At 37.0% G+C, this 23,673-nt stretch overlaps 12 protein-coding genes across 12 annotated transcripts; 4 read left to right on the top strand and 8 right to left on the bottom strand.

The window, feature by feature from the left end:
• Positions 1–182: 182 nt before the first annotated feature.
• Positions 183–2,063, top strand: DED1 (DEAD-box ATP-dependent RNA helicase; the record flags this gene model as incomplete). The annotated part of the gene is made up of 1 exon (XM_062952504.1): positions 183–2,063. One exon carries the CDS (start codon positions 183–185, stop codon positions 2,061–2,063), a length of 1,881 nt encoding a protein of 626 aa, XP_062809400.1.
• A 642-nt stretch (positions 2,064–2,705) lies between these two features.
• Positions 2,706–3,809, top strand: OCH1 (Och1p; the record flags this gene model as incomplete). The annotated part of the gene is made up of 1 exon (XM_062952503.1): positions 2,706–3,809. The coding sequence occupies one exon, from the start codon at positions 2,706–2,708 to the stop codon at positions 3,807–3,809; it is 1,104 nt and encodes a 367-aa protein (XP_062809399.1).
• A 67-nt stretch (positions 3,810–3,876) lies between these two features.
• REV3 (Rev3p) lies at positions 3,877–8,544 on the bottom strand (the record flags this gene model as incomplete). The annotated part of the gene is made up of 1 exon (XM_062952502.1): positions 3,877–8,544. One exon carries the CDS (start codon positions 8,542–8,544, stop codon positions 3,877–3,879), a length of 4,668 nt encoding a protein of 1,555 aa, XP_062809398.1.
• A 613-nt stretch (positions 8,545–9,157) lies between these two features.
• Positions 9,158–11,038, top strand: PBS2 (mitogen-activated protein kinase kinase; the record flags this gene model as incomplete). Its single annotated transcript, XM_062952501.1, has 1 exon — positions 9,158–11,038. The coding sequence occupies one exon, from the start codon at positions 9,158–9,160 to the stop codon at positions 11,036–11,038; it is 1,881 nt and encodes a 626-aa protein (XP_062809397.1).
• A 176-nt stretch (positions 11,039–11,214) lies between these two features.
• Positions 11,215–12,894, bottom strand: ELP3 (Elongator subunit; the record flags this gene model as incomplete). The annotated part of the gene is made up of 1 exon (XM_062952500.1): positions 11,215–12,894. The coding sequence occupies one exon, from the start codon at positions 12,892–12,894 to the stop codon at positions 11,215–11,217; it is 1,680 nt and encodes a 559-aa protein (XP_062809396.1).
• A 203-nt stretch (positions 12,895–13,097) lies between these two features.
• On the top strand, positions 13,098–13,955 carry PRCAT00002623001 (uncharacterized protein; the record flags this gene model as incomplete). Its single annotated transcript, XM_062952498.1, has 1 exon — positions 13,098–13,955. One exon carries the CDS (start codon positions 13,098–13,100, stop codon positions 13,953–13,955), a length of 858 nt encoding a protein of 285 aa, XP_062809395.1.
• Positions 13,956–14,255: 300 nt separating this feature from the next.
• PRCAT00002622001 (uncharacterized protein) lies at positions 14,256–15,560 on the bottom strand (the record flags this gene model as incomplete). The annotated part of the gene is made up of 1 exon (XM_062952497.1): positions 14,256–15,560. The coding sequence occupies one exon, from the start codon at positions 15,558–15,560 to the stop codon at positions 14,256–14,258; it is 1,305 nt and encodes a 434-aa protein (XP_062809394.1).
• Positions 15,561–15,984: 424 nt separating this feature from the next.
• On the bottom strand, positions 15,985–17,913 carry NOG1 (putative GTPase; the record flags this gene model as incomplete). Its single annotated transcript, XM_062952496.1, has 1 exon — positions 15,985–17,913. One exon carries the CDS (start codon positions 17,911–17,913, stop codon positions 15,985–15,987), a length of 1,929 nt encoding a protein of 642 aa, XP_062809393.1.
• Positions 17,914–18,229: 316 nt separating this feature from the next.
• On the bottom strand, positions 18,230–19,333 carry MNN9 (mannosyltransferase complex subunit; the record flags this gene model as incomplete). The annotated part of the gene is made up of 1 exon (XM_062952495.1): positions 18,230–19,333. The coding sequence occupies one exon, from the start codon at positions 19,331–19,333 to the stop codon at positions 18,230–18,232; it is 1,104 nt and encodes a 367-aa protein (XP_062809392.1).
• Positions 19,334–19,535: 202 nt separating this feature from the next.
• On the bottom strand, positions 19,536–20,632 carry PRCAT00002618001 (elongation factor 1-gamma family protein; the record flags this gene model as incomplete). The annotated part of the gene is made up of 2 exons (XM_062952494.1): positions 19,536–20,554; positions 20,623–20,632. The coding sequence occupies 2 exons, from the start codon at positions 20,630–20,632 to the stop codon at positions 19,536–19,538; spliced, it is 1,029 nt and encodes a 342-aa protein (XP_062809391.1).
• Positions 20,633–20,692: 60 nt separating this feature from the next.
• Positions 20,693–20,920, bottom strand: PRCAT00002617001 (uncharacterized protein; the record flags this gene model as incomplete). The annotated part of the gene is made up of 1 exon (XM_062952493.1): positions 20,693–20,920. One exon carries the CDS (start codon positions 20,918–20,920, stop codon positions 20,693–20,695), a length of 228 nt encoding a protein of 75 aa, XP_062809390.1.
• Positions 20,921–21,384: 464 nt separating this feature from the next.
• AHR1 (Zn(II)2Cys6 transcription factor AHR1) lies at positions 21,385–23,097 on the bottom strand (the record flags this gene model as incomplete). The annotated part of the gene is made up of 1 exon (XM_062952492.1): positions 21,385–23,097. The coding sequence occupies one exon, from the start codon at positions 23,095–23,097 to the stop codon at positions 21,385–21,387; it is 1,713 nt and encodes a 570-aa protein (XP_062809389.1).
• Positions 23,098–23,673: the final 576 nt, after the last annotated feature.

Below are 23,673 nucleotides of genomic sequence, written 5' to 3'. Positions count from 1 at the left end.
ACATTCACGTGAACGTGTGTATGTAGATATAAAAAAAAAATTTTCTTTCACGAATGGGTAGTGCTGATACCGATGTGTGGAAAAGAAACTTCTATAGTATAAAACTAAATGGTAATCACCACTTTAATATCAAAAATAAATTGAATAAGGTTTTTATTATTAGTACATAAAACAAAAGAAAAATGACAGACATCACACAACAAATGAACAACCTTTCTGTCCAAAATGGTGAGGAAGGTAATGGAGGTCGTCAATACGTACCGCCTCATCTTCGCAATAGACCAAATAGAGGATCGAACAATGGAGATGGGTCGTTTGGTGGAAGCCGCCGTGGCGGAATGAGTGGCGGAAACTTTGGCAGTCGTAGAGGTGGATATGGATCCACTGGAGGAGATGGATATGGAAGAAGAGGCTTTAGCAACGGTGGTGGCCGTGGTGGATTCAATAAGTTCAACTCACCCAAGCCGGGCGTGGGAAGATGGGTTGATGGAAAACATGAACTTGCTCCTAAGAATGAAAGGCTTGAAATCGAGCTCTTTGGAGTCCAAGATGATCCTTCTTTTCAATCATCTGGTATTAATTTTGATAATTACGATGATATACCAGTTGAGGCCTCAGGAGAAGGCGTTCCAGAGCCAATCAACTCATTTACAGCTCCTCCATTGGACCCATTATTAGTTGAAAATGTTATCCTTTCGAGATTTATTAGACCTACGCCAGTTCAAAAGTATTCAGTTCCAATCGTTGCTGGTGGAAGGGATTTGATGGCATGTGCGCAAACTGGTTCAGGAAAGACTGGTGGTTTCTTATTCCCAGTTTTATCCGAATCTTATATGAATGGACCAGCTCCTGTTCCAGAAGGTGCTGGTGCCTTCTCTTCTCATAAAGTTTATCCCACAGCTTTAGTTATGGCCCCTACCAGAGAGCTTGTCTCTCAGATTTTTGACGAAGCCAAGAAGTTTTCTTATAGATCTTGGGTACGTCCATGTGTCGTTTACGGTGGATCTGATATCGGAAGCCAAATCAGAAACTTGGAGAGAGGATGTGACTTATTAGTTGCTACTCCAGGTCGTCTTAAGGATTTATTGGAAAGAGGAAGAGTCTCATTAGCTAATATCAAATACTTGGTTTTGGATGAAGCCGATAGAATGTTGGATATGGGATTTGAGCCGCAAATCAGACATATTGTCCAGGAATGTGACATGCCAGGTGTTGAAGAAAGACAAACCCTTATGTTTTCAGCCACATTTCCAAGGGATATTCAAATGTTAGCCAGGGATTTCTTAAAGGATTATATTTTCTTATCTGTGGGAAGAGTAGGTTCTACCTCAGAAAACATCACTCAAAAAATATTATACGTCGAAGACGACGAAAAGAAGTCAGTATTATTAGACTTGTTATCCGCTAATGATAATGGTTTAACAATTATATTTACTGAAACTAAAAGAATGGCTGACAACTTGGCTGATTTCTTGTATGACCAAGGGTTTCCCGCAACTGCTATCCATGGTGATAGATCACAATACGAAAGAGAGAAGGCATTATCAGCATTTAAAAGCGGAACCTCGCCTATTTTAGTTGCCACAGCTGTTGCTGCTAGAGGTTTGGATATTCCGAACGTTGCACATGTTGTCAACTTTGACTTGCCAAGTGACATAGATGATTATGTTCATAGAATCGGTCGTACTGGTCGTGCTGGTAACATTGGTATTGCTACCGCTTTCTTCAATAGAAACAACAAAAATATTGTCAAGGGATTACTTGACTTATTAGGAGAAGCTAATCAAGAAGTCCCAGATTTCTTGAGCAAAATTGCAAGAGAATCATCTGTCGGCAAATCTATTCGTGGTGCTCCTGTTCGCGGTGGAAGATCAGGTGGTCCCGTAAGAGATTTTAGAAGACAAGGTGGGAGCTCGTATGGTGGGTCATCTTGGGGTAGCAGTAACGGTAATGGTTATGGCTCTTCAAATGGCTATGGCGGGGGTTACAGCTCTCGTGGTGGACAGAGCAGTTATGGATCATCAAACTATGGTAATCCATCAAGTTCTAACTCTTGGTGGTGAGGAGAGACATGAAATGTTCTCTTTCAATGTGCTGCATTTCTTGCAGGACTTTTTTTTTAAAAAGATATTATTTTATTTTTATTTGTCGATGTCTTGATCTCATTTTATTCATCAAGGAAAAGAAAGATTTTATTTTACATTATTATTATTATTTGCATTAATCACTTGCGTTATGTTTAAAGATTTATGTCCTTTTTTTTTTCAAAGGTCGCTTTTATTATGGATGACTGTCTTGAAATGATTTTGATTTTGATTCATTTAGATTTCCGTTATCAGCTTAGACCAGAGCATTGTCCATATAATGTATTATAGGTATTATTCTCCTGAAAAAAAAAAAGGGTTGTGGTAGAAAATATTCATTCAGAAAATAAAACATATAGAAGTTATTAATGGGTTATTTATAAATCTTTGTTTTCTTTGGGGGTGTTTTTAGTTATTTATTTTGTTGAAGCTTCGTTTTAATAATGCGGATTTGGGCATTGAGTTCACATATATATATATGGATTTTAAATGTATATATATAGTTTTCCAATCTACATCATATTTAGTCGATTAATCACGAGTCGCCGAGGTTACGCGAACTAAACGTATTTTATAATAGATCTAAAAGATTCAAAATTTGTATTCGCTAGCAAAAGTAGGATGATTTACAAAAAGTATATTAAACTCATCGCCACTTTGTTAATTGTATTCTTTCTCATTCACTTCTTGACAAGTTTAAGACAATACAGTGGATCACAAGGTGCCGAATCTACGAAAAAAAGGGAATTTACATCGGAACTACTGAAGGTTGATTGGAAAAAGCATGGCTTTAATTATCAAACCAATAGACTAGCCAGGCTACCAAAGCAAGCATCAGTTAGGGAGCAATTGGCGTTTCATTTTCCCTATGATATACTGCAGCCGTTTCAAAAGAACATATGGCAGACTTGGAAGGTCTCTTTGGACCACAAGGAATTTCCATTGAAGTACAAAAATTTCCAATCTAGTTGGAGTGAGAAAAACCCTGATTACGTCCATCATATTTTATCAGACTCAGAATGTCATGAGTTCGTAAATCAAGCATACTCTACAGTACCTGATGTTGCAGAGGCTTACAATATAATGCCCAAAAGCATTTTGAAGGCAGATTTCTTTAGATACTTGGTCTTATTTGCAAGAGGTGGTGTATACTCTGATATTGACACGGTTGACTTAAAGCTGATCGACACTTGGGTTTCGCTGAATGAAATGCTATTTGGTAAGCCAAACATAGCGGGTCTAGTTGTGGGTATTGAAGCAGATCCCGACAGACCAGATTGGGCACAGTATTATGCTAGAAGAATCCAATTTTGTCAATGGACCATTCAGGCTAAGAAAGGGCATCCAATGCTTAGAGAATTGATTACAAAAATAACAGAATTGACATTATGGAGGAAGAAAGAACTGAAGTTGACATCTGTTTTAGGAAAGGATGAAGGAGGTGACGTTATGAATTGGACCGGACCTGGCATATGGACAGATTATTTATTTCAGTACATGAACAGTTTATTACAATCTGAAGACGACTCTAAATCCAAAGAAGATGATCAAGTTATAACTTGGAAAGTATTCACTGGTATGGAAATGCCTATTGCAATTGAAGATGTCCTTATTTTGCCTATTACATCATTTAGTCCAGATGTTGGGCATATGGGTTCCAAAGGGTCAAATGATCCGATGGCCTATGTTTTACATAGATTTCTGGGAGGATGGAAGACAGACTAAGAATGAATTATTAGGGAAGTTGCGTGTATTATAAAGAAACTATAAAAGTTATAGATAAGTCATATCATCACCAATCTAGTTGCTCTAATATTTCAGAATTCTTCTGAAACATTGCATGAGACTCATTTTTTGCCCTGAATTTATTCCAATATATGATACAGCATTTATTTATACAGTCTGCAGAAATGTTTTTTTCAACTGTTCTATTTCCCACTATACCAAAGTTGGCATTATTGCAAGTTCCACAGGAGTGTTCAAGACTTTGAAATTTTGCGGCATGCTCTTTAAGCTTGGAAAACAGTTTTGAAATTAGAAGCGACTTCAGCTCAATACATGATTTGCATAACTTTCTTACACTGCGAGGCTCCAAATGAGACCCACAGTACAAGCAATTGTTTGAATTTAATGATTGCAACGCATTAAACGTACTTGCCTTATCAAGCGAAATAGTGCTCATTTTGGGAAGCTCGTCGTACCAGCTTTTGATATTAACACCAATTAAATTAAATAATCTTTCAAGAGGAGGAATCAAGACCTTAGTAATGTAGTATTCATAATCTAACACCATTGGCATTGCTGTATCATACGACTTTATGTATTCTTCTGGAGATACACTTCTATCCTTAATTCTAGGTTTCTCTGAGTTTCTAATGACAACGTAAGGTACCCTCTCCCTATATTGTGGCTCACTTCTAGCATCATGAAGAATTCTTCTTTTAGCAACAATAGCTCCTGGAGGTAAATAAGCTTCATTTTTGTACGTGCCATATCTCACTTCCTTAGCGAAACAAAAGTCATTCAATGGGACTTTGTTCATTATTATCTTTTGAAATTGTTCCAATACGTAACACTTTACTTTGGTCAAATTCTTGGTATCAAACAATATACGAAGAGCTTTTTCAACTATCTTCTGTTGAGCAGGAATGCCATCTCTTCTAATAGTCTCTATTCCCTTCGCATCAAATTTAGGCTCACGTTGATATTGATTTTCAAAGCTATAGCCAACATATCTCTTTTTACTCAATAATAAGCACGGATGATAAACTTTCTCAAATTTCAAGGTAATGGGGTCGGGAAACGCTTTGCTTATTCTCAGGCAAAGTTGATTTCCTATTTTGAATGCGTCATTTCTTGATTTTCCTGGTAAATATACGAAAAGCGAATCAGTATCTCCATAAACAACTTTTGCACCTACCCCACTACTTTCTATAAGCTCTATTGATTGAGTTAATATTTCCCTAGCAGTAGACACAATAGCATCCGCAATATCAGAATTTGGCATCCTACCGCTGAATGTTGCAGATGTGTAACCATATGTCACATTTGCTATCAACTTAAGCGCTAACTGTCTCGAATTTTGTAACTTTTTCAATTCTTTATCATCTTCCAAAATCTTCATTACTGATTTTACTTGAAAACGAATGTCAAGAATCTCTCTTAACATCTTCGATAATATTGATTTTCTCACTGATCTTTTTACAAACATAAAGCCATTTGGAGATACGTTAACTGCATTTTCTTTGACAAGAAACTCTACTAAACCAGGAGGTAAGCTCAAGTTCTTAACATAACCAATATGATTCTTATTATTCTTGAAGTTATTTAATTTGCCCAACAACGTTGAATAACAATAATTATAAGCTATCATTGTGGATGGATATAGCGATTGAAAATCAAGCACTAGTAAAGGTGACTTGTAAAAACTAGAATTAGGCTCCATAACTAGAGGTATACACTCCAAGGGTCTCATAACGTGGACTTGTTTTTTTGATGGAGCATTCAATAGCAAGTTTTCTTGCTTACATATTCGTGACAAAATAGACTCAACTTTGAACTGAGACCCTCTATAAAAGTTAGAATTAAAATCAATACCAATTAAACGAGAGAATTCGACATTTCTGGTAACATACTCTTGAATTTCCACAATTTTTATTTCAGATTGCACTCTGCACAAATAATACTTGAAAAACAAATTACGTTTCATGTAATCATTACTCAGTAACCATTCACTTAGTTTCTTATTAGCATATTTAGGTATTGACTGATGTAATAAGTGATATGATACATTCTCCAATGAATAATCAGTCAAGCTCAAATCAGATTTGATAAGTCGCCATATATTCAACATATGTCTCCCATTAATTTTGATGGACGAAGTATGAGTATAACCCCACCTGTCCCCAAATGTCCCATTGCTTCTGGATATACAGCGACTCAATCTTGCTAGCATATTTATCTCATGAACGTGCTTAAACCTTTCAATGATATATCCCCATGATGAAGCATTTATTTCATAGCCAGAGAGGATATCGGGATCCAATATTTCCACTATTCCCACTAAACGATCTATCATCTCAGACTCATTGTCAAAAGTTTCAAAAACCTCACAATCATTTAGAACATTCGAAGTATTAAAGTTAGGGTGCTTTTCACTGAGGCAATCTTTTAAGCATAGAATACCATTTTTTAATTTCAAGCTGCTGAACATATTGTTCGTATCATCAAATAAGAAAAATATTGCTGATATTGGATCTGTTAACGGGTTCGGAAGTAAATCATTTCTAGTCTTTGAATGTATTTCCAAATAAAAGTTACTCAAATTGAAATATCCGTCTGGTCTTCTCTTCACTTTTGCTGAACAATATGAAAATTTAAAGCGTTCGATAGAAAGGGGGGGCTCAATTTGAGATCTGTATTTCTCTCTCTTCTTCATTTCAACAGCCTCTTCGCTTCGTATCCAAGCTAAAATTTCATCTTTCAGAGGAGGGGCCATAGCATACTGCCAATTTTCCAAATTATATGAATTGTCTTTATTTTCAATAGCTAGTGTATCCTTAATACGTTTTGAGAACTCTAACCAAGGAAGCGTATCATCATTGAAACACTGCACTGAGATACGTCTGTTAGCAAACACCATAGATTTACTAGGCATATCTGACTCCCTTTCATAGGATGGGTCTTTGTAGTTTACTCTAAGAAGACCTTTTTGGTCAAAATAAGTGTAAATATTATCCCTTTGAAGATTTAAATCAGTTATAAGCTCATATGCACAAAGTTGGGTTGAATAGCCTTTAATACCGGAATTCTGGGATAGTGGTGTTGAAGAAACTTGTATCGAATCAATTTCCAGCTCGCTCACATCTGAAAATGACCTTTTCTTATTTTGCCTCTGAGTCATTTCAAATATCATGCTCTCATCAATTCCATCATTCCCAGAGATCAAATGCAGTGAAATATCATCAGCTGACTCAATAACAGTGTTTTTTGGAAGTGACTTGGAAGTAAACGAGTCCAGAATAATTTCTAACTTTGGGTCTGAGTCTGCGTCTATTTCTTTTATTTCATGATTAGAATCGTTGATAACCTCAATTTGGTCATCATCCATCTCGTCGTTCGACTGAGTGAAGGTGCTGTTAAAGCTTATTTCTGGAGGAAATTGGTAATGCTTTTCCGTGGACACGTCACTTGGACTATTATCAGTAAATAATTCTTCGTAAAGATTCCAAACATACAATTCTCGTCTTCCCATTGGAAATGAGCTTTTCTTGTACTTTTGAACATCGACCACTTCAAAACATGTTGGTATTGTACTGTATGAATCAATCTCTTCCTTGAAAGTTGCATCTTTCTTCATATTTTGCTTGTTCAATGTAACTACGTATTGTAGCAAATCATTCAAAGCAGATTGGTTACTCCACTTCGTTTCCCCCATCCCTTGATACATGTCATGTAAGCCTTGAGAATCTACCATACTTAAATTTCTGGACTCGCATTGATACTTCAAGTCCTCGTAGACATGGTGTACTGACGATAAGTAAACTTCATGGTCGAAAATACCATTTTTAAATTTATTAAGTTCAAAAAGTCCACTATGAATATCTCGTTCCTTCAAGAGATCTCTATTTGTAATATTCTTAGTTGATACGTCAATTTCTAGCAAAGAAGTGCCAATCCTTGTGAACTCCTTTTCACGTAGAACGTTATCGCAGCGAACATAAGACTTTAAAGATTCCTTGAAGTCTGAAGTGACCGTTCTACAAACTATCGGTGATCTAAAGTGAAAATCGTTTATCTCAAGCCACGCACAACCAAACAAATTAAAGTCAGTCATAAATTGCATTAAATATTGCAAATGCGATTCAAAAACATAAGAGGAAGATGATGAAGTATGAGCACCAAATTTCAATCTAACACTTTCAAAAGATATTTCTTTGTCGTGTATTAGTTTGGTCAACCTTGTTTTGTACAAAGGCGATAATAGAGATATCTTATAAAAAAGTTTTCTCTTCATGTAGTAACCGTAAATAGGAAAGCCTTTGCACACAACAACATTTGCAATATATTTTCTTCTATCATCTCCTACTTCTGCTCTGCTCCTTTCTGTTGTCTCATTTGCTTCTATTTGCATGTCGAGCTCGGATTCTTCGTCATCATTTGCATTTGCCTTTTTGAAAGAACTGGTGATCTTTGTCTCTAAGTACTCCACTATACTTGAGATGTACTTTTCAGAGCTAAGAAGATGAAGATCTTCTTCTTTAGCTTCCAAGTAAAGATACGGGTAGCAATTGTGAACATGAACTAGTATGTTACAGCACCCGCCAGCGATGGCTACTGATCCATATATTCGAATGATCGGGACTTGCCGAACTTGGCCATATAATTGGTCTAGTTTGGATGGCGGTGATTGATAACTATCATAATCATTTATTTGTACCTTGAATCCGTCATTCTCCATGCGAAACAATAATAACTTGTTATACTTTGCAATGTATTCTAACGGATTTCCTATAGAAAGTATATTTCAATTTAGCACGGGTCAGCATTTTGTCTCTCTTATCGCGATACTCTTCTAACCGGAATTTTGAGGTGTCGAATTAGAAATTCTAATGTTAGCGATAGTTCGCTTTGGTGCTACTTCAAGATTAAAGCGTTGAATAATAACAATTCATCACCTGGTCCAAAGGTGTAATTGTAAACTCATATAGCAGATACTGACTAGTACAGAATAAGAACAAGGAATAGGTTCGGCATCTACTTCCATATAAGTCGAATAGAATCAAGATTGCTTGAGAGGAAATACAAGCAAAGTATTAATGAACTGAGAGTTTACAGCTTGTTTTTATACTTCATTTTCAGACTACAAGTTTACAAAGTCACTCCTTAAAAGATTAAGCATAGAATAAGTACCCTTTTATTAGATCTATTGTATCGAACTATTAAGAGTTTTCTGTTCAACATTTTGATAGATCTGTGAAATTAAGGGATAGATACCCGTCTAGTTATCTCGTTGCATTACATCATTCATAAACATTCATACAAATAATTTAAGCTGTTTCAAACCGACACTCATGACTGATAAAAAAGTAAATGAGCAGTTGGGCTCATCGATGGAAAACCTATCATTAGATTCTAAAAAAACGTCTTCTGAACCACAGCTTCAAACACAGGCGCAATCTCCCCCGGTTTCAGCACATGCACAATTGAGCAGTGACATTCAAGCGAGGGTGTTGGCCTTTCAACAGAAAAGGACAAAAGCGGCTGGAGAAGCATCAACGTGTGTCGAAAAAGATCAGAAAGATTCAAACTTCACCAAGCCTTTACCTCCGTTGCCGAGTAACCCACGAGCACGAAATCTGGTTCCAAATATTGACTATCCCATGCATCCAAATGCAACAATCGGTTCCTCTTCTGGTAGAAGTAATTCTGCTGCGTCACCGATGGTTGGTAGGTTACCAGATCATGTATCTCCTAAGCAGCAGAATCAACAAAGCGACCTCAAAAAACGTCCCTCTTTGTCCCAGAGACGTGGTATGAAATTGAATATGAGCGATATGACAAGTCCCTCTGAGTCTAATGCGGGCTCCCCCAAGGTATCAGGATCGCCAACAAATTCAAATGAGGATCCAACACAGCATTTATACAGCACAGGCGACTTGGCCCGTACTTTGTCCGAAAGGAAGAAAAAGCCAAACTTCAAGTTGAACTTAAGCGATCAATCAGATTCGCTGTCAAGGTCAACATCCTTTTCTTCGGCGACATCTTCATCTTCCCCAAACCCAAATCAGAAGAACCAACTTCAAGGGTTATTTGCAAATTATTCGAAATATGTTGATATAAAATCGGGCTCGCTTAACTTTGCTGGAAAGGCGTCATTACATTCTAAAGGTGTTGACTTTCTGTCTGGGTCACTGTTCCGGATATCATTAGATGAACTTGAGTTTTTGGATGAATTAGGACATGGTAATTATGGAACCGTCCTGAAAGTTTTGCATAAGCCTACGGGTGTTTTGATGGCGATGAAGGAAGTGAGACTCGAATTAGATGAAAATAAGTTCACACAAATTCTCATGGAGCTTGAAATTTTGCACAAATGTGATTCACCATATATTGTTGACTTTTATGGAGCATTTTTCGTAGAAGGTGCGGTTTATATGTGTATGGAATATATGGATGGTGGATCATTAGACAAAATATATGATGAAGACCATGGCTTGAAAGATGAACCGTGTTTAGCATACATATCAGAATGTGTCATCCGTGGATTGAAACAATTAAAAGATCAACATAATATTATTCATCGTGACGTCAAGCCGACTAACATTTTAGTCAATACCAATGGAAAAGTCAAGCTATGCGATTTCGGCGTTAGCGGTAATCTTGTTGCCTCCCTAGCTCGAACAAATATTGGATGCCAGTCTTATATGGCTCCTGAGAGAATCAAGTCTTTAAATCCTGATGATAGTACCTATTCGGTTCAATCAGACATTTGGTCTCTTGGTTTAACAATTTTGGAAGTCGCTGCAGGTCATTATCCTTACCCCGCGGAAACATATGGCAATATCTTTTCTCAACTTAGTGCCATAGTTGATGGTGAGCCACCTAAGCTTGATCCAAAGATATTTTCTAAGGAAGCTCAGTTGTTCGTGAAATCATGTCTTAACAAAAATCCAAATTTGAGACCATCTTATGGTACTTTGTTGAACCATCCATGGCTTCAGAAATACAGAGATGTTGACCCCCATATGGACAGGTTTGTGACCGAGAGGGTTCATGAGATGGAAGAACTTAAGGCACAAAGGGGCCTTTCGAGATCTAATAGCACAAATGCACCACAACCTTCTCGAGTCAAGAATATTGACAATGCTCGTACTCTATTGAAGAAGAAAGTGAAAGCTCCTCCTTTACATAGAGGAGGACTAATGAACTCAAGAAATCCGAACATGAGATAGTTAGAAATAGAGCTTAATAAAATTATCTGTAAGTTGTGATTTAGTATAGTTAACGATCTTATGATCTTCAAATTTGTATAACTTTGTATGAATAAATTTCTGGTACGTATATTATATATAATTTTTCATTTCTGCATTTATTAGGTATCGTATGGGACATGTTGAATCAAACCCCACTACTGTTCATCATCTTTGAGATATTTTGACATAAATGGTCCATCCAAATGATAGCCTAACTTGGCATAATAATTTCTGACCCCCACCCCTGATATAACACTTATTTTTTCAGAACAATGCTCTTCCTTTGCTATTCTAGCAGCTTCCTCCATTAATAAAGTACCAAATCCTTGATGCTGAAATTTTCTCGGATCTCTAGAATGCAAGGGCACAACTGAACCATAGACATGCAATTCTCTCACTATAGATGTCGGTTGAGAAGTGAATTCCTTTCTGTAAGTATATTTCTTGGACGCCTTTCTGAGCCTTAGTAATCCAATCAAGATGTCCTTTTTTGGATCTTCATATGAGAGAAACGTTTCCCATCCTCCATTAGCATAGTAGTCTCTTCTGATCAATTCTACTTGATCAGGAGCCACTTTATGATGCACTTCTTGGATGCCAACTTCTCTAGTTCGGACGTCTCTACAAGATGTTCCAAAATCCTTCATTCTTGCAAGCGCCAATTCTCTCAAATTACCATTCTCTACTCCAGAACTGACTAGAGGCATGGGTATATCTCTTTGGACACGGTAAATACGAGTCCATGGTGGAACGAGTGCCAAAATACGAGCAACTAGATCTATCAAGGCATTCGCATTGTAAGATTTATATAACCCCTTTTTCCACAATTCATACAAACCAGTACCTCTAATGACTAATGTGGGATATAACTTTAATCCATCCGTTCTGAAATCTGGGTTTTCGAAGTATTCTTTGAATTGCTCAAGATCTCTTTCCATTCCTACGTTTGGTAAATCTGGCATCATATGACTAACAACCTTATAACCAGCGTCCTTCGCAACAGCAAAAGTTTCGCATACAGCTTTTACTGTGTGCCCCCTATTAGTATCTCTGGCCACATCTTCGTATACAGATTGTACACCAACTTCTAACCTAGTACACCCATACTTTAGCATATCGCTTAGATGTGTTTCTGTACAATAATCAGGTCTGGTTTCAATTGTAATACCGACGCACTTAGTTTGTGACTGTTGGGAATACATTATAGCTTCATCCAAATTTTTTCCATTGTAACCGGTGAGTGCATTGTGAAGTTGACTGATAAAAGATTCTCTGTAATCGATCGGCAAAGACATGAAAGTTCCACCCATAATAATATACTCAACCTTATCTATAGAATGCCCCAACTGTCTCAACTGCTCTACTCTTCCTCTTGCTTGTTCATAAGGATCATATCTTGCTCTGATTGCTCTCATAGAAGTGGGTTCATAGCCAGTATAAGACTGTGTTGAATATTCAAAATCTGAATCTGGACCACCAGGGCAATAGACACATATATTACCAGTATATGCTATATGAGGGCATCTATGTGGTTTGCACATCACAGCTACCACAGCAATACCTGAAGCTGTTCTGACTGGTTTAGCCTTAAGCTTAGGAATTAAATATTTTTTGTATTGATCAGGTATGGATGATATAATATCAGTCAATCTTGGTTGTTGCTTTAATTTGTATTTTTTTGCATATCTGATAATCAATCCATTCAAATTGATATCCTTTGAAGTCTTAAGAGACGATACTAATTCCAAAGAAATATCACCACAACATTGCAAAAACCTTTCCTTTTCAGGTGCTAACTTCTGCTTACCTGACTTCTGATTCTGAACAGATGGCATGTTTATTTATTGCAATCTATACCTAGAAGATGATCTTAAAGCTATCGAAGTAGTTCAATCTCATCACTTAAATTTTTAAATACTGTATATTAAACTGTAAGGTGTGTCTCCAAAATTTTTCGAACTTAGACACCAATAAAAACTGTTAAATTTGAAATAATAGCAGATAGCATATATCCATAGACAGAACATATTTTTCAAGTATGCTATCCACTCGAGGTCTACTTGGAAGTCGAGTATTGAATTCACTTGTTAGCCGGAAAATATCATCTCCAATTTCCAGGCTTTACTCTGATCAACCGGTAAAAACAACGAAAAAGAAGAAAACAGGACAAACAGCAGATATTTCTCAAGTCCCAATAAAAAGCATAGGAGTCATTGCCGATTTTTATGTTCCTCCAAAGTATTTGGCTTCACCAGTTTCCAGTTGGCTTCGATTGTTTTTACGTAGAATGGGATTATTTGCAATCAACACCTACAGCGTAGTGAAATATAGAAGAGAGACTGGATTGAAGTTAAAGTTTAATGATTGGAAAGAACAAGCGATCGAAAAGCAAGTGAAGGCAAATAAAATTTTTGCAGCTGCATGTAACTTACCGTTGGCAGAGAGAGAACGCTATTTGAAAGATCAATTAAATGGAATAGCAGGAGACGAGGTGTTGAAGAGCATGGTTATGAGGGCTGTTACATTTCCACCTGGTATGAAGTTAACATGGGATTTGATTTCTGTCGAATCTAATCCAAAGATAGTTTCTTTTAATTGTCTTCCTGATTCCAATAACATCACTACATATATACAGTTCGTGGTTAAAGTAAGAACGAAGCAGAAGGTAACACTCGAACAATCGAAGAATGAATCCAAGGAAACGGAAAGAGTCATAACTGATAATTTAGTTTACACCTTAAATCCTTTTTCGGACGAAACTGTTTTGGTTGGAAGTTTATTTGACTCTGACTCCAACAGAGGAGTTCAGCCAGAGATCAACTTTACCAATTCTCTGGTAATGGTTGCATTCCAAAAAAAGTGTGCCGACATCTTTAGATCGAATAAAACCAAATAAAGGAAATTGAAGGAAAATGGACTCCTTTTTGTACATAATAGGTCAGACTTTTGTTCATATTTCCGGTTAGAAACTTTAATCACAATGTATATATTAAAATCAAGAATTAAATAAAACAATTTTCAAGTAAATAGAATATATAACCGTTTCTTGTAAAGCTCAACTTCTTAACCTTGCTTGAATAAAACTTTTTAACCATTGGATATTAGATCCGACCCAAATTTAAGAACCCAGATATAAAAATTATCTTCTCTATTTTCAAACTTTAAACAGCCTACCTGTTTTAAGAATAATATCATCTCATTCCATAACAAAAACATCTTCTTGCGTAGACGAATCATTGTTATCAGTTTTTATTACCTTTTCGCTTACTTTCTCGTGTACGTTCATTTGTCCGGAAGTAACCTTTATATCCCCTTGCTCTTCACTTTTAATTATACCTGAACCACCTAAGATAGAGCCCAAGCTGGGCTTTACTAATAGGGTACCTGATTGTGATCTTGAATCTCTTCTTTGCAATTCTTGCGGTGTCAAAATTAGGTCCCCTAAAGATCCAGGTACGTAATCCTCTTCATATATTTTATCTTCATCTTCGTCCTCATCATCCAATATAGCTGATTCTTGGGTGTAGTTATATGTTAAAGAAGCAGATGATTGAGTTTTTGGAAATCTTGAAGACAATGAAGTTCGATATGACCCACTTGAATTTGGAGGAGATTGGAGGAAAGGTGAGTTATAAGGTAGGCTCGATTGCAGAGGAGAAACGTTAAAATTCGATCCCATGCCATTGGAATATGATCTGTAGCCATGTATCTGCAGAGCATTCGACAAAGAGATGTGACCCACATTAGAGTTACCAGGGTTATTCGTAAACCCACTGTTGTAAGAATTAGAATGGTTTTGCAGTTGTCCAAGGGAGGCTATATCTTGATTAGAGTATGGACCAGAGTGTGATGACTTGTTAGATCCAAGTGTAGTCCCACTATAGCTGAAATCTCCATTTCTTGGTGAGCCATTACTTCTAGCTGGCGGTGTTATTTCCCCAGAGTCAAAACTGATATCAATTGGCTGTGATGATACTGTTGGTACAGAATTTCCAGTATATGAACTTGAGGCTGAACCATTAGAGGCATTATTTGACGATCTGTGATGGTTCCCCCCACCTGAATTGTTCATTAGACTCTTCGAATTGACCCTTGTGCCGTCTGGAAGAAAGTGAGCTAATGCGCACTTAAGCCCAAACTTACAATTTCCCTTCTGAAAATACTTACATGGTAGTTTATCTGCAGCCAACGTACCGTCTAAGTTGTGAGAAAAGGGACAAGAGTTCCCTGCCTGACAAATTCCTTGTCGGTAGAACTTGCAAGGAACATGACTCAAGTTCTTGTTCGACGAAGCCGACGACCCCGTCCCGTTGGTGATGGGAACTGTTCCAGGGGGGCCCGTGTTCGGAGGAAGTTGAGCATTTAACGATGAAAGATTAAAAGTATTCATATGCTTGCTTCTAGGTTCCTTGTTCAGGCCTTGGCTCCTAGTTGTTGACAAGAACTTTGATTTCGATAGATTCAAGAGCTGAACGTCGTCGCTCTGCACACTGATATCCATCTGTTCTATCCCTCTATGGTCAGATATTCGAGTTTAAATGCTTGATTTTTAGTTATGTAATTCTTTATTATGCCCTTTTAGACTTAATCAGTTATCTTTTGGGTAAGTAAAAGTGAATATCCTCTTATCTAAGTTGTTCTAATCTGTTTATCCTTTCAAAATATCTGGCAGGGCCCCAGAGGTAGTCCTTATCTTTGCAATTAGTACACAAAATCCCGGAACGGACAATCACGAGACTACTTATCTGAAGGTTTATCCCACCACCACAATGGTGCAAGATAATGTAAAGGAACAAAAGAATGCAGGATGCGCAGAGGAGTTAAGGGATAAAAACTGATTTACTTGTATGAGATAATTTCAAAATGAAACGTTGTTTAGATGAATGTATACGGGAAGTATAAGGTATATAATTAAAGAAACGAGTCTAACGACGGTCAGCAGAGCCAATACCTCTCTTACCGGAAAATAAGTGCTTTGGCAAAGCAGCTGTAGAATGACGGTCACCTTCTCCTTGCCTGGCCATTCTGTTTCTCTCTCTTCTCTGGAGTTTAGCTAATCTATCAGCTTGCGATCTCAATGCGCCATCTGCAACACCATCATTGAGACGATCAGACTGGTTTACGGGCATTCTTGTCTTCTTTCTCTTACGAGCATCGATACCTTGGTTTCTCCTGATGATGTCTACTCCGGATAAGTCATCGGACGAAGATTTCTTTGAAGATCTCGAAGCATTCTTCAATGATGCAGTGTCATGTCCGAGGGAGGACATATGCTCCTCCATCTCGTTAAAGGATCTCTTCACTTGATCTCTTGGCATCACGGCCCTATTCTTTAGAGCCTTTCTGTTTCTTGCATCATTAATCATCATCTTCTGTTTGTTTCTGATCCACTGAGCTTTGTCTTTTATCTCTGTTATTTCCTCATCTTCTATTTCCTCATCTGAGTCATAAAATCCTTCCGCTTCTAACCTTTCTTCTTCCTCTTCTAATGCTTGCAATTTGGCTGCGATATCAGGGTCTAAGAAATCGTAGACATTTCTACCATCTAAAACTTCAGGCATAACATCATTATTCCAATCTGCATCTTCAAGTATATATTTCTCCTTCAAATTTATGTTATAGACACCAGCACCACCATTTTCTTCCTCAATATCTCTAGCAAGTTTTCTCTTGTTAGGATCATTCGGATCATACTTCTTCAAAGCGGCAACGCCTTCTGGAATGAAGGGTGTTCTGTCAATGTCATCCCTTGCTTGGGGTTTTGCAACATGAATTTTATTTAATGCATTATTTACTCTTGCAGATCCTTTTAATTTCTGTTCAATTCTAGCAGTTAATAACTTCTCGCACGCATGATTACGGACTTGCATAACGTTTTCTTCTTCATGGCATGAAGCATGCATTATTTCAACACCTGGTACTGTCAACAAGGTTTTCAATAATTCCTGCCTCTCTTCATCCAAGTCTTCTGCCTTTATGATATCAGTTTTATTCATTACAACCAAAACAGACTTATTTGCGAATAACGGCTTTATTGAATGGAAGAGCTTTACCTGTGCCTCAATGGTAAATCCACACTGTTCTGAAAGATCCATAAAATATAATACACATGACCTCAAATGAGCAACAGCATAAATTGATTGCATCTCAATATTGTTCATCTCTTCAGTTGGTCTATCCAAAATACCAGGAGTATCAATGGCTTGAAATCTCAAGTACTTATAGTCGAAGTGACCGACATACAACGACTTAGTGGTAAAGGCATACGGTTGAACCTCGACGTCCGCCTTAGTGATACACTTCAAGAAAGAAGATTTCCCTACGTTAGGGTAACCACAGATTAACAAAGTCCTAGTGTTTGGATCAATGCTTGGTAAACGTCCCAAATGCTGTCTAACTTGTTCCAAATATACAAGCGGGTCTTTCAATTTTTTGACAATAGTAGCCATTCTACCTAACGCTGCTCTTTTTAATTGTTTACATTGAAACAAAGATTGGCCGAACTTCAAAAGCCTATTGTAATCTCTAGCGACCTGTTCAATCAAGGTTTTTGCTCTCGATAAAGCCGCTAAGGAAATCTTATAGTGATTCTTTTCATATAAAGTATCCATCAAATCCCTGTGGAAAGGATGAACATCATTGATATTCGGAAAGCCACTAATAAGATCTGTTAACTTCTCTGCAAACCCATCTGCTGTAAATTTCACTTTTCTCATATAAAACTGCCTGATACGAGTAATTCTGAAGCCTGGTCTAACAACAGTTGGAGTCTTCCTTTGAGTTCTGTTGAGGATAATGTCCAACATGTCGTTCGACGTAGGTACAGGTTGGATATCTTTCCAAGAAAGCTGCATGGTATGAAATGATTTATCGCCTATAGAAGATACCTAAATCTGTCCCTATTCTCTTTAGACTAAAGTTCAGGAATATCTTCATATATCTAAGAATTAATTTTTTTTTTTTTTCAAGATGAGGCATCGTTAGAATTTTTTTTTCTCAATGCGGCTCAAAAATCACATTCCCTAGACAGCCTTAATTAACTCATTTATAGTAAGAGAGCACACAAATAGAGATCACGCTACAAAAGTCTATCTTGATATCTCCGTTATTTATGTATGGCTATATAATTTTATATGCGACTTATGGTGAGATATAGTTTTAGTCAAGCAGCTACTCGTTGTAATGGTAGACCAAATAATTTGGCAAACCGAACACTTCGTAACCTAGTCTCTTTGCCATTTTTGCAAATCCCTCAGTCTCTATCAAATGATAGAACGGGAAAGGGGGAAACATTGCTCCATCTCTGTGGACTTCGGATTTAACCAACACGGCTCCACCGCCTACACCATCTAAACGCATCTCGGTATGTTTATCACCATTTGGATCGTAATAGTAAGCCATTAAAGGTCTATAAGTAGCCATTTCCGCGTAGCCTTCGACGACTATCTCATCATCTTTAAGGGTTGCTGCAAGTTTCAACCCTTCTTCTGATTCAACCCAGTTATTGAAGTCATAGGGACGAATCGAAGCCTTGTTATCATTATCGATATAGCGCTGATAAACATTAGCTGAGACTACTGGCTTATTATGTGAAGTTAAATCCTGGATTAAAGTGGGTAATGTCTCTACGATGTCCGCGTCCAACCATAAAACCCATGATGTAGAAGAGGTAATCGCAGTAAAAAGGATTGAATTTCTAGCCACTGCCATCATTGATCTCCTCTTTTTTTGAACAGATAAGGCATGTCTTTCTTTTTCCAATTGATTATCCAAAGAATCAGAATCTTGTCTCAAGATGGTAATTTTTTTAAACTTCAAATCATTTTGCTTTTGAGTTGCTTTGATGGTGGATTCCAACAGCTTCAAGGCTTCATCGCCATCTTTATTCCTCGGTAAAATAAACCCAAGACTCAACAATGTATGGTCGTAGGTAAGCTTCTGCAAATTTTCCCAGTACTGAGGTAAAAATTTTGACATCGGTGTCAAGATCAACACTTCTTCCTTGTTGGCTAACGCGTCAGATGAGGTCGTGAGTTTATTTAAATCAAAATGACTAATATGATTTTTTGGTAAATTACGAAGAACGACATTACTTTTAGGTTTTTGATTAAACCACCCACTCGACTTCTTTTTGTAGCTATACTTGGATTTGCTTGGTTTCGTTCTTAGTGAATAAAAAAATAGGTAGATCACAAAAAAGACTGTGATAGGTAAAACCAAGGATATTGGCCTTTTCTTGATACTGCGTATGATACTGTGTCTGCTGAGCACCATAGCACTATTTTTTTTATCTATTAAAGCCTTACAAAACGTAATCTTTCTGATTTATGTTGACGTATAATTGTCCGATTATATACAATGCACGTGCGAATGAATTTCTGTCTCATTCAAAGATAGACTACTAACGATTAGGTACTAACGATTAGGTACATAAGATTAAGTGGATAATATTGCTATAAAATAAGATCTAAGCTACCTATTTGAATACCTTACCATCTGCAATCTCTCTCTTTTCACCATTCACTTCAACGGGCTCATCCCAAGCCAACATGTTATTAACAAACTTTTGTACGGCAGGGTCAGATCCATCCAATTTTGTGAATTCATAAGATTCCCAATCTGGAGCGACATCGAAAGCAGGAACGTTGTCTTGACCCCTTACTAAGAAAAAACCGGTGATACCATTGTTGTTATTTTCACCGTAGACAACCAAACAACCAAACATATATTTGGTAGAAGCTCCTAATCTGTTGAAGAAACCGCCAATCAAATTGTTGGACATAAAAGTCAATGTCAATTCATCATTGTACTTGTAATCGACTTTCCACAAAGACCATTCTTCTGGGTCATATTGATTTTTCCAGAACCACGGGATAGCAGTTTCTCTAGTTTCTTCATTGGAGTAGACTCTCTTCCATTCATCTAAAGCAGCCTTTGGCTTACCCAAAGCTTCCAATGGATGCTTTGGCTTTGAAGCTTGAGTAGCAGGAGCGGCCTCTTCCTTCTTTGGAGCAGCTTCCTTCTTTTGCTGTTGTGGTTGTTGCTTCTTTTCCTTCTTAGGAGGAACGAACTCAACTGGTTTTTCAATAAACGTGAATTCACCAATGACGTCTTTAAGGATTGGATGGTTGATGATAGTAATAAACCATCTGGTGGTATTCGGATGCTTTTTTCTCCAGTCTACACCGAACAAGTAATTGAAACCTCTCAAAATAGCTGTAGCACTAAACAAATCAGCAAGGGTCAATCTTTCGCCAACTAAATAGGTAAAGTCAGCCAATCTTTTTTCAAATAATTCGACAATCTGTTCAACAATGGCTGAGTTATCATCCACCTGTTTCTTATTGTAGGGAAGTTTTCCAATTAATGGTTGAAATGTCTTGGCAATAGCAGGAAGTAACTCAGAGTTAGAAAGGGAAAACCACTTTAAGATTTGAGCATATTCCTGAGCATTCGTTCCTAGTAATTTTGATTTAGGATCAGCTAAATTGATTACTGCAAAGGTTAGTAAGGAACAAATTAAAAAATTCGATCAAAGGGTGTGAATTCGGTTCAGAATAAACTTCTCGACATAGTCTATTAAGACAGGGATAACTGTTAAATTGAAAAATATTTCATCATTGTAACACACTTTTAGAAATAAAAATTTCTATACTTACAGTAAATTGAGACAGCAATAACTTCGGTTAACTTGAAACCCTTTGGTCCAATAAAAGCTGGAATTTTATTTAATGGAAAATTCTTCTTATAGTTCTCATCATCCTTGCCAGCGATTTTAACATCCAAATTGAAGTGCTTAACAAGAGCCTTTGGAACAAATCCTCTAGCCTGTTCTGCGACGTATAATGTACCTAACGACATTTTACTTTATCTTAGTATTTTGATAATTCTATTACTTATATTGAAGTTAACCAATTCGAATCAAGTTGTATTGAACTACACTAGCAAAATTTTCGCCATAGTGAACACAAAAAAAGAATTGTGAAAGTTGCAAGTCACGTTCATTTTCGTAAAGTTACACAATGATCTTATTAAATATCGCGTGGACAGTCGTAGCTATAAAACTATATTTTCCAGCAGATGTCTAGTCTTAACAATAGCATTTTCCCATGTCTGATGATCTAAAACGGATGTTATATGATATAATACAGCTACAAAGCTATGATATGTGATTAACAGTGTAATGAACCTATATCCTCTTTCCCATAACTAAACTTCCCTACTCCCAGGAACCACATAACTCCTATTCAAACAAAAACGTTATACATGCTGAGTCGTCGCCATGAAACTGTTAAGAGCATTATATCCTAATCTATAAACTGAGCTTATTCGATATTATTTTCTTTTTTTAATCTGCCTAGTGTCCAGCCAAAAGTAGATATCCACGAAAGCTTTATTTCATCTTCAACCCTTGAGCTTTTTATTATTGTGAAAATTCGCCGTATTCTATCATTTAGCCGGTGAACATAGTCTAAATCTTTATAATTGCTTAACTCCTTGGTAAAAGTACTTAAAATTTCTATTGCAATACTTCTCTCATTTGGAAATACAACCCACTTATCTTCTATTGCCTTCTCATCAAGTAATGAAGACTCCATGTATGTGATATTTCGAAGATGTTTGACAGATTCCTGTTTTTTATTGTTCTCTATAATTAAATGCCAAATCACTTCCCTCAATTTCAAAGAATCGCTCTTAACATCAGTACCAAAACCCTGTCCATATTCAACTTGAGTAAAGTTCATAGACGGATAAAAGTTTATTAGATTTGAAACTTCAAAGTCGTTCAATTTTAACAACAGGTCTAAGTTTGGGATGTCTTCATGGAGGTGCTCAACTGCGGTACCCTTTGGAGAGAATGAAGCTGAATCTTCTGATGCATTTGGAATTGGGGAAAAAGCCAGACTCACCAAGTGATCAGGACGAGTTTTTTCAATCTTATCAAAATTTAAACTTTCGAGCTGTTTAAGAATGAAAAACTTCAATATAGTGATCGAATGAATCGAACTAATAATTATTACACTTCTGGAGATTCTCATCACAGAATCCCGAATTTTTTCAGATAGGTAATCAAACATCTTAATCTGATCAGTAATTAAGTTCTTCCTGAATGATCCCAACGTAATCAAAGACTTTGAAAATTTTATTTCGAAGTTCAAAAGTAAAAGGACAATACTAACTAGCAAAATTTCAATATTTTTAGGGTCCCGCAAGTGAGCTTCGTTCGATCTAACTTCATCCCAGATTTTTTGTTGTTCAGCTGCAAGACGAACAACATCTATGGTAGATTTAGCGGAGCAACCTAGTAAGCACTCCAAAAGAAATGATTTGTTGCAATTCTCTAGTTCTTTCAAACAAAAATTTGGTACAATTGATCTCCAAATATTAAGTTCGTTGAACAAATCTAAAATCCAATAGTATTTTTCAACCTCGATCAACTCAATAAACTGTTTGGTATCCAAGAGATTTGGCTCGCCTTCCAAAGAGCTAGATTGTTCTACGATATGCCGTTCTATGTTGACGGTATCCTTATTCCCTGTCGATAATTTACTTGAAGAAGGCAAGAAGTACTGACTCAAATACTTTTTCTCGTTAATCAAGTTATCCATTATGCTATTATCTTCGATAAATATTCGGTCGTCGAATCGTATAGCATCTTCTCTGGTGCTATATGAGCTCGAAAATGATGCTATAGTATCCTGCTGATATTGAAAGTCAGACTCTTCCAAGTCTCCAGTATCATGCAAATTCACATATGGCTCGTAAGGTTTCTTGCCATTTTTATATAAAGATGCAATCGTTATTGATTGATCTAGGATTCTGTAGTTGATGTTTGAAGTCTGGTTTTTACCAGGATCGTAAATATTATAATGAGTGAAATTCAACCTTATTCCTCTATAGCACTTTCTCTTAGATTTTATGCAATTTCGACAAACAGGTTGTTGCTCATCACATTTCATGTGCCTGTCTCTGCATGTTAGGCAACCCGAACGAGTTCTACTTCGCTTGTTGGAAGTCTTCAACCTTTTCTTTGCCATTCTGTGTCGCGCTACTAGCACTCCATGAGCCTTATGAAGCGAGGACTCAAGCGGGAGGGAAGACGAGCTAGTGTATAAGAAGTCGATTCTGACGACCTTTAGAAACAGTAAGAATGATACTGTTGCTAAGATGCTACTTTTTTCACCAACTGGTTGCGATTTCACTCTAATAACGTTTCACACAAGCCGTCGACACCACCAGTGACGAGCGAAAGAACGGAACTAGGCTTTTCTGTCTTTTAAAATATACAGACCACAATACAATATTCGATAAAATACTAGTAAAAATTTCGAAACGCCTGTAAACGGCCCTTATGACAAAAATGACGTTGCTATAAACTATATAGCTTGCTAAAGCCTTCACCCCACTAGAGCCTATTAAAAATTACAACTGAAGAAAAAAAAAAAAAAATTACGTGAGAACCGTTGGGATAAAAGAGTGTTCGGTGCCTGATCCGGTTGGCAAAAAACGGACTAGGTGACAAAAGCGGAATGCTGACAATGCATGGCTCTATTATGTATGAGCGGATTGGAATAAACTTGTTTTTGTTGCGCATTATTCTAACGGCCAAGAGA

This window comes from Priceomyces carsonii, assembly GCF_900007245.1.
Source record: "Priceomyces carsonii strain CBS4050 genome assembly, scaffold: Debaryomyces_carsonii_scaffold_3, whole genome shotgun sequence".
In the NCBI taxonomy this organism is placed as follows: Eukaryota; Fungi; Ascomycota; class Pichiomycetes; order Serinales; family Debaryomycetaceae; genus Priceomyces; species Priceomyces carsonii.
This window is presented reverse-complemented; position numbering and strand designations above follow the sequence as displayed.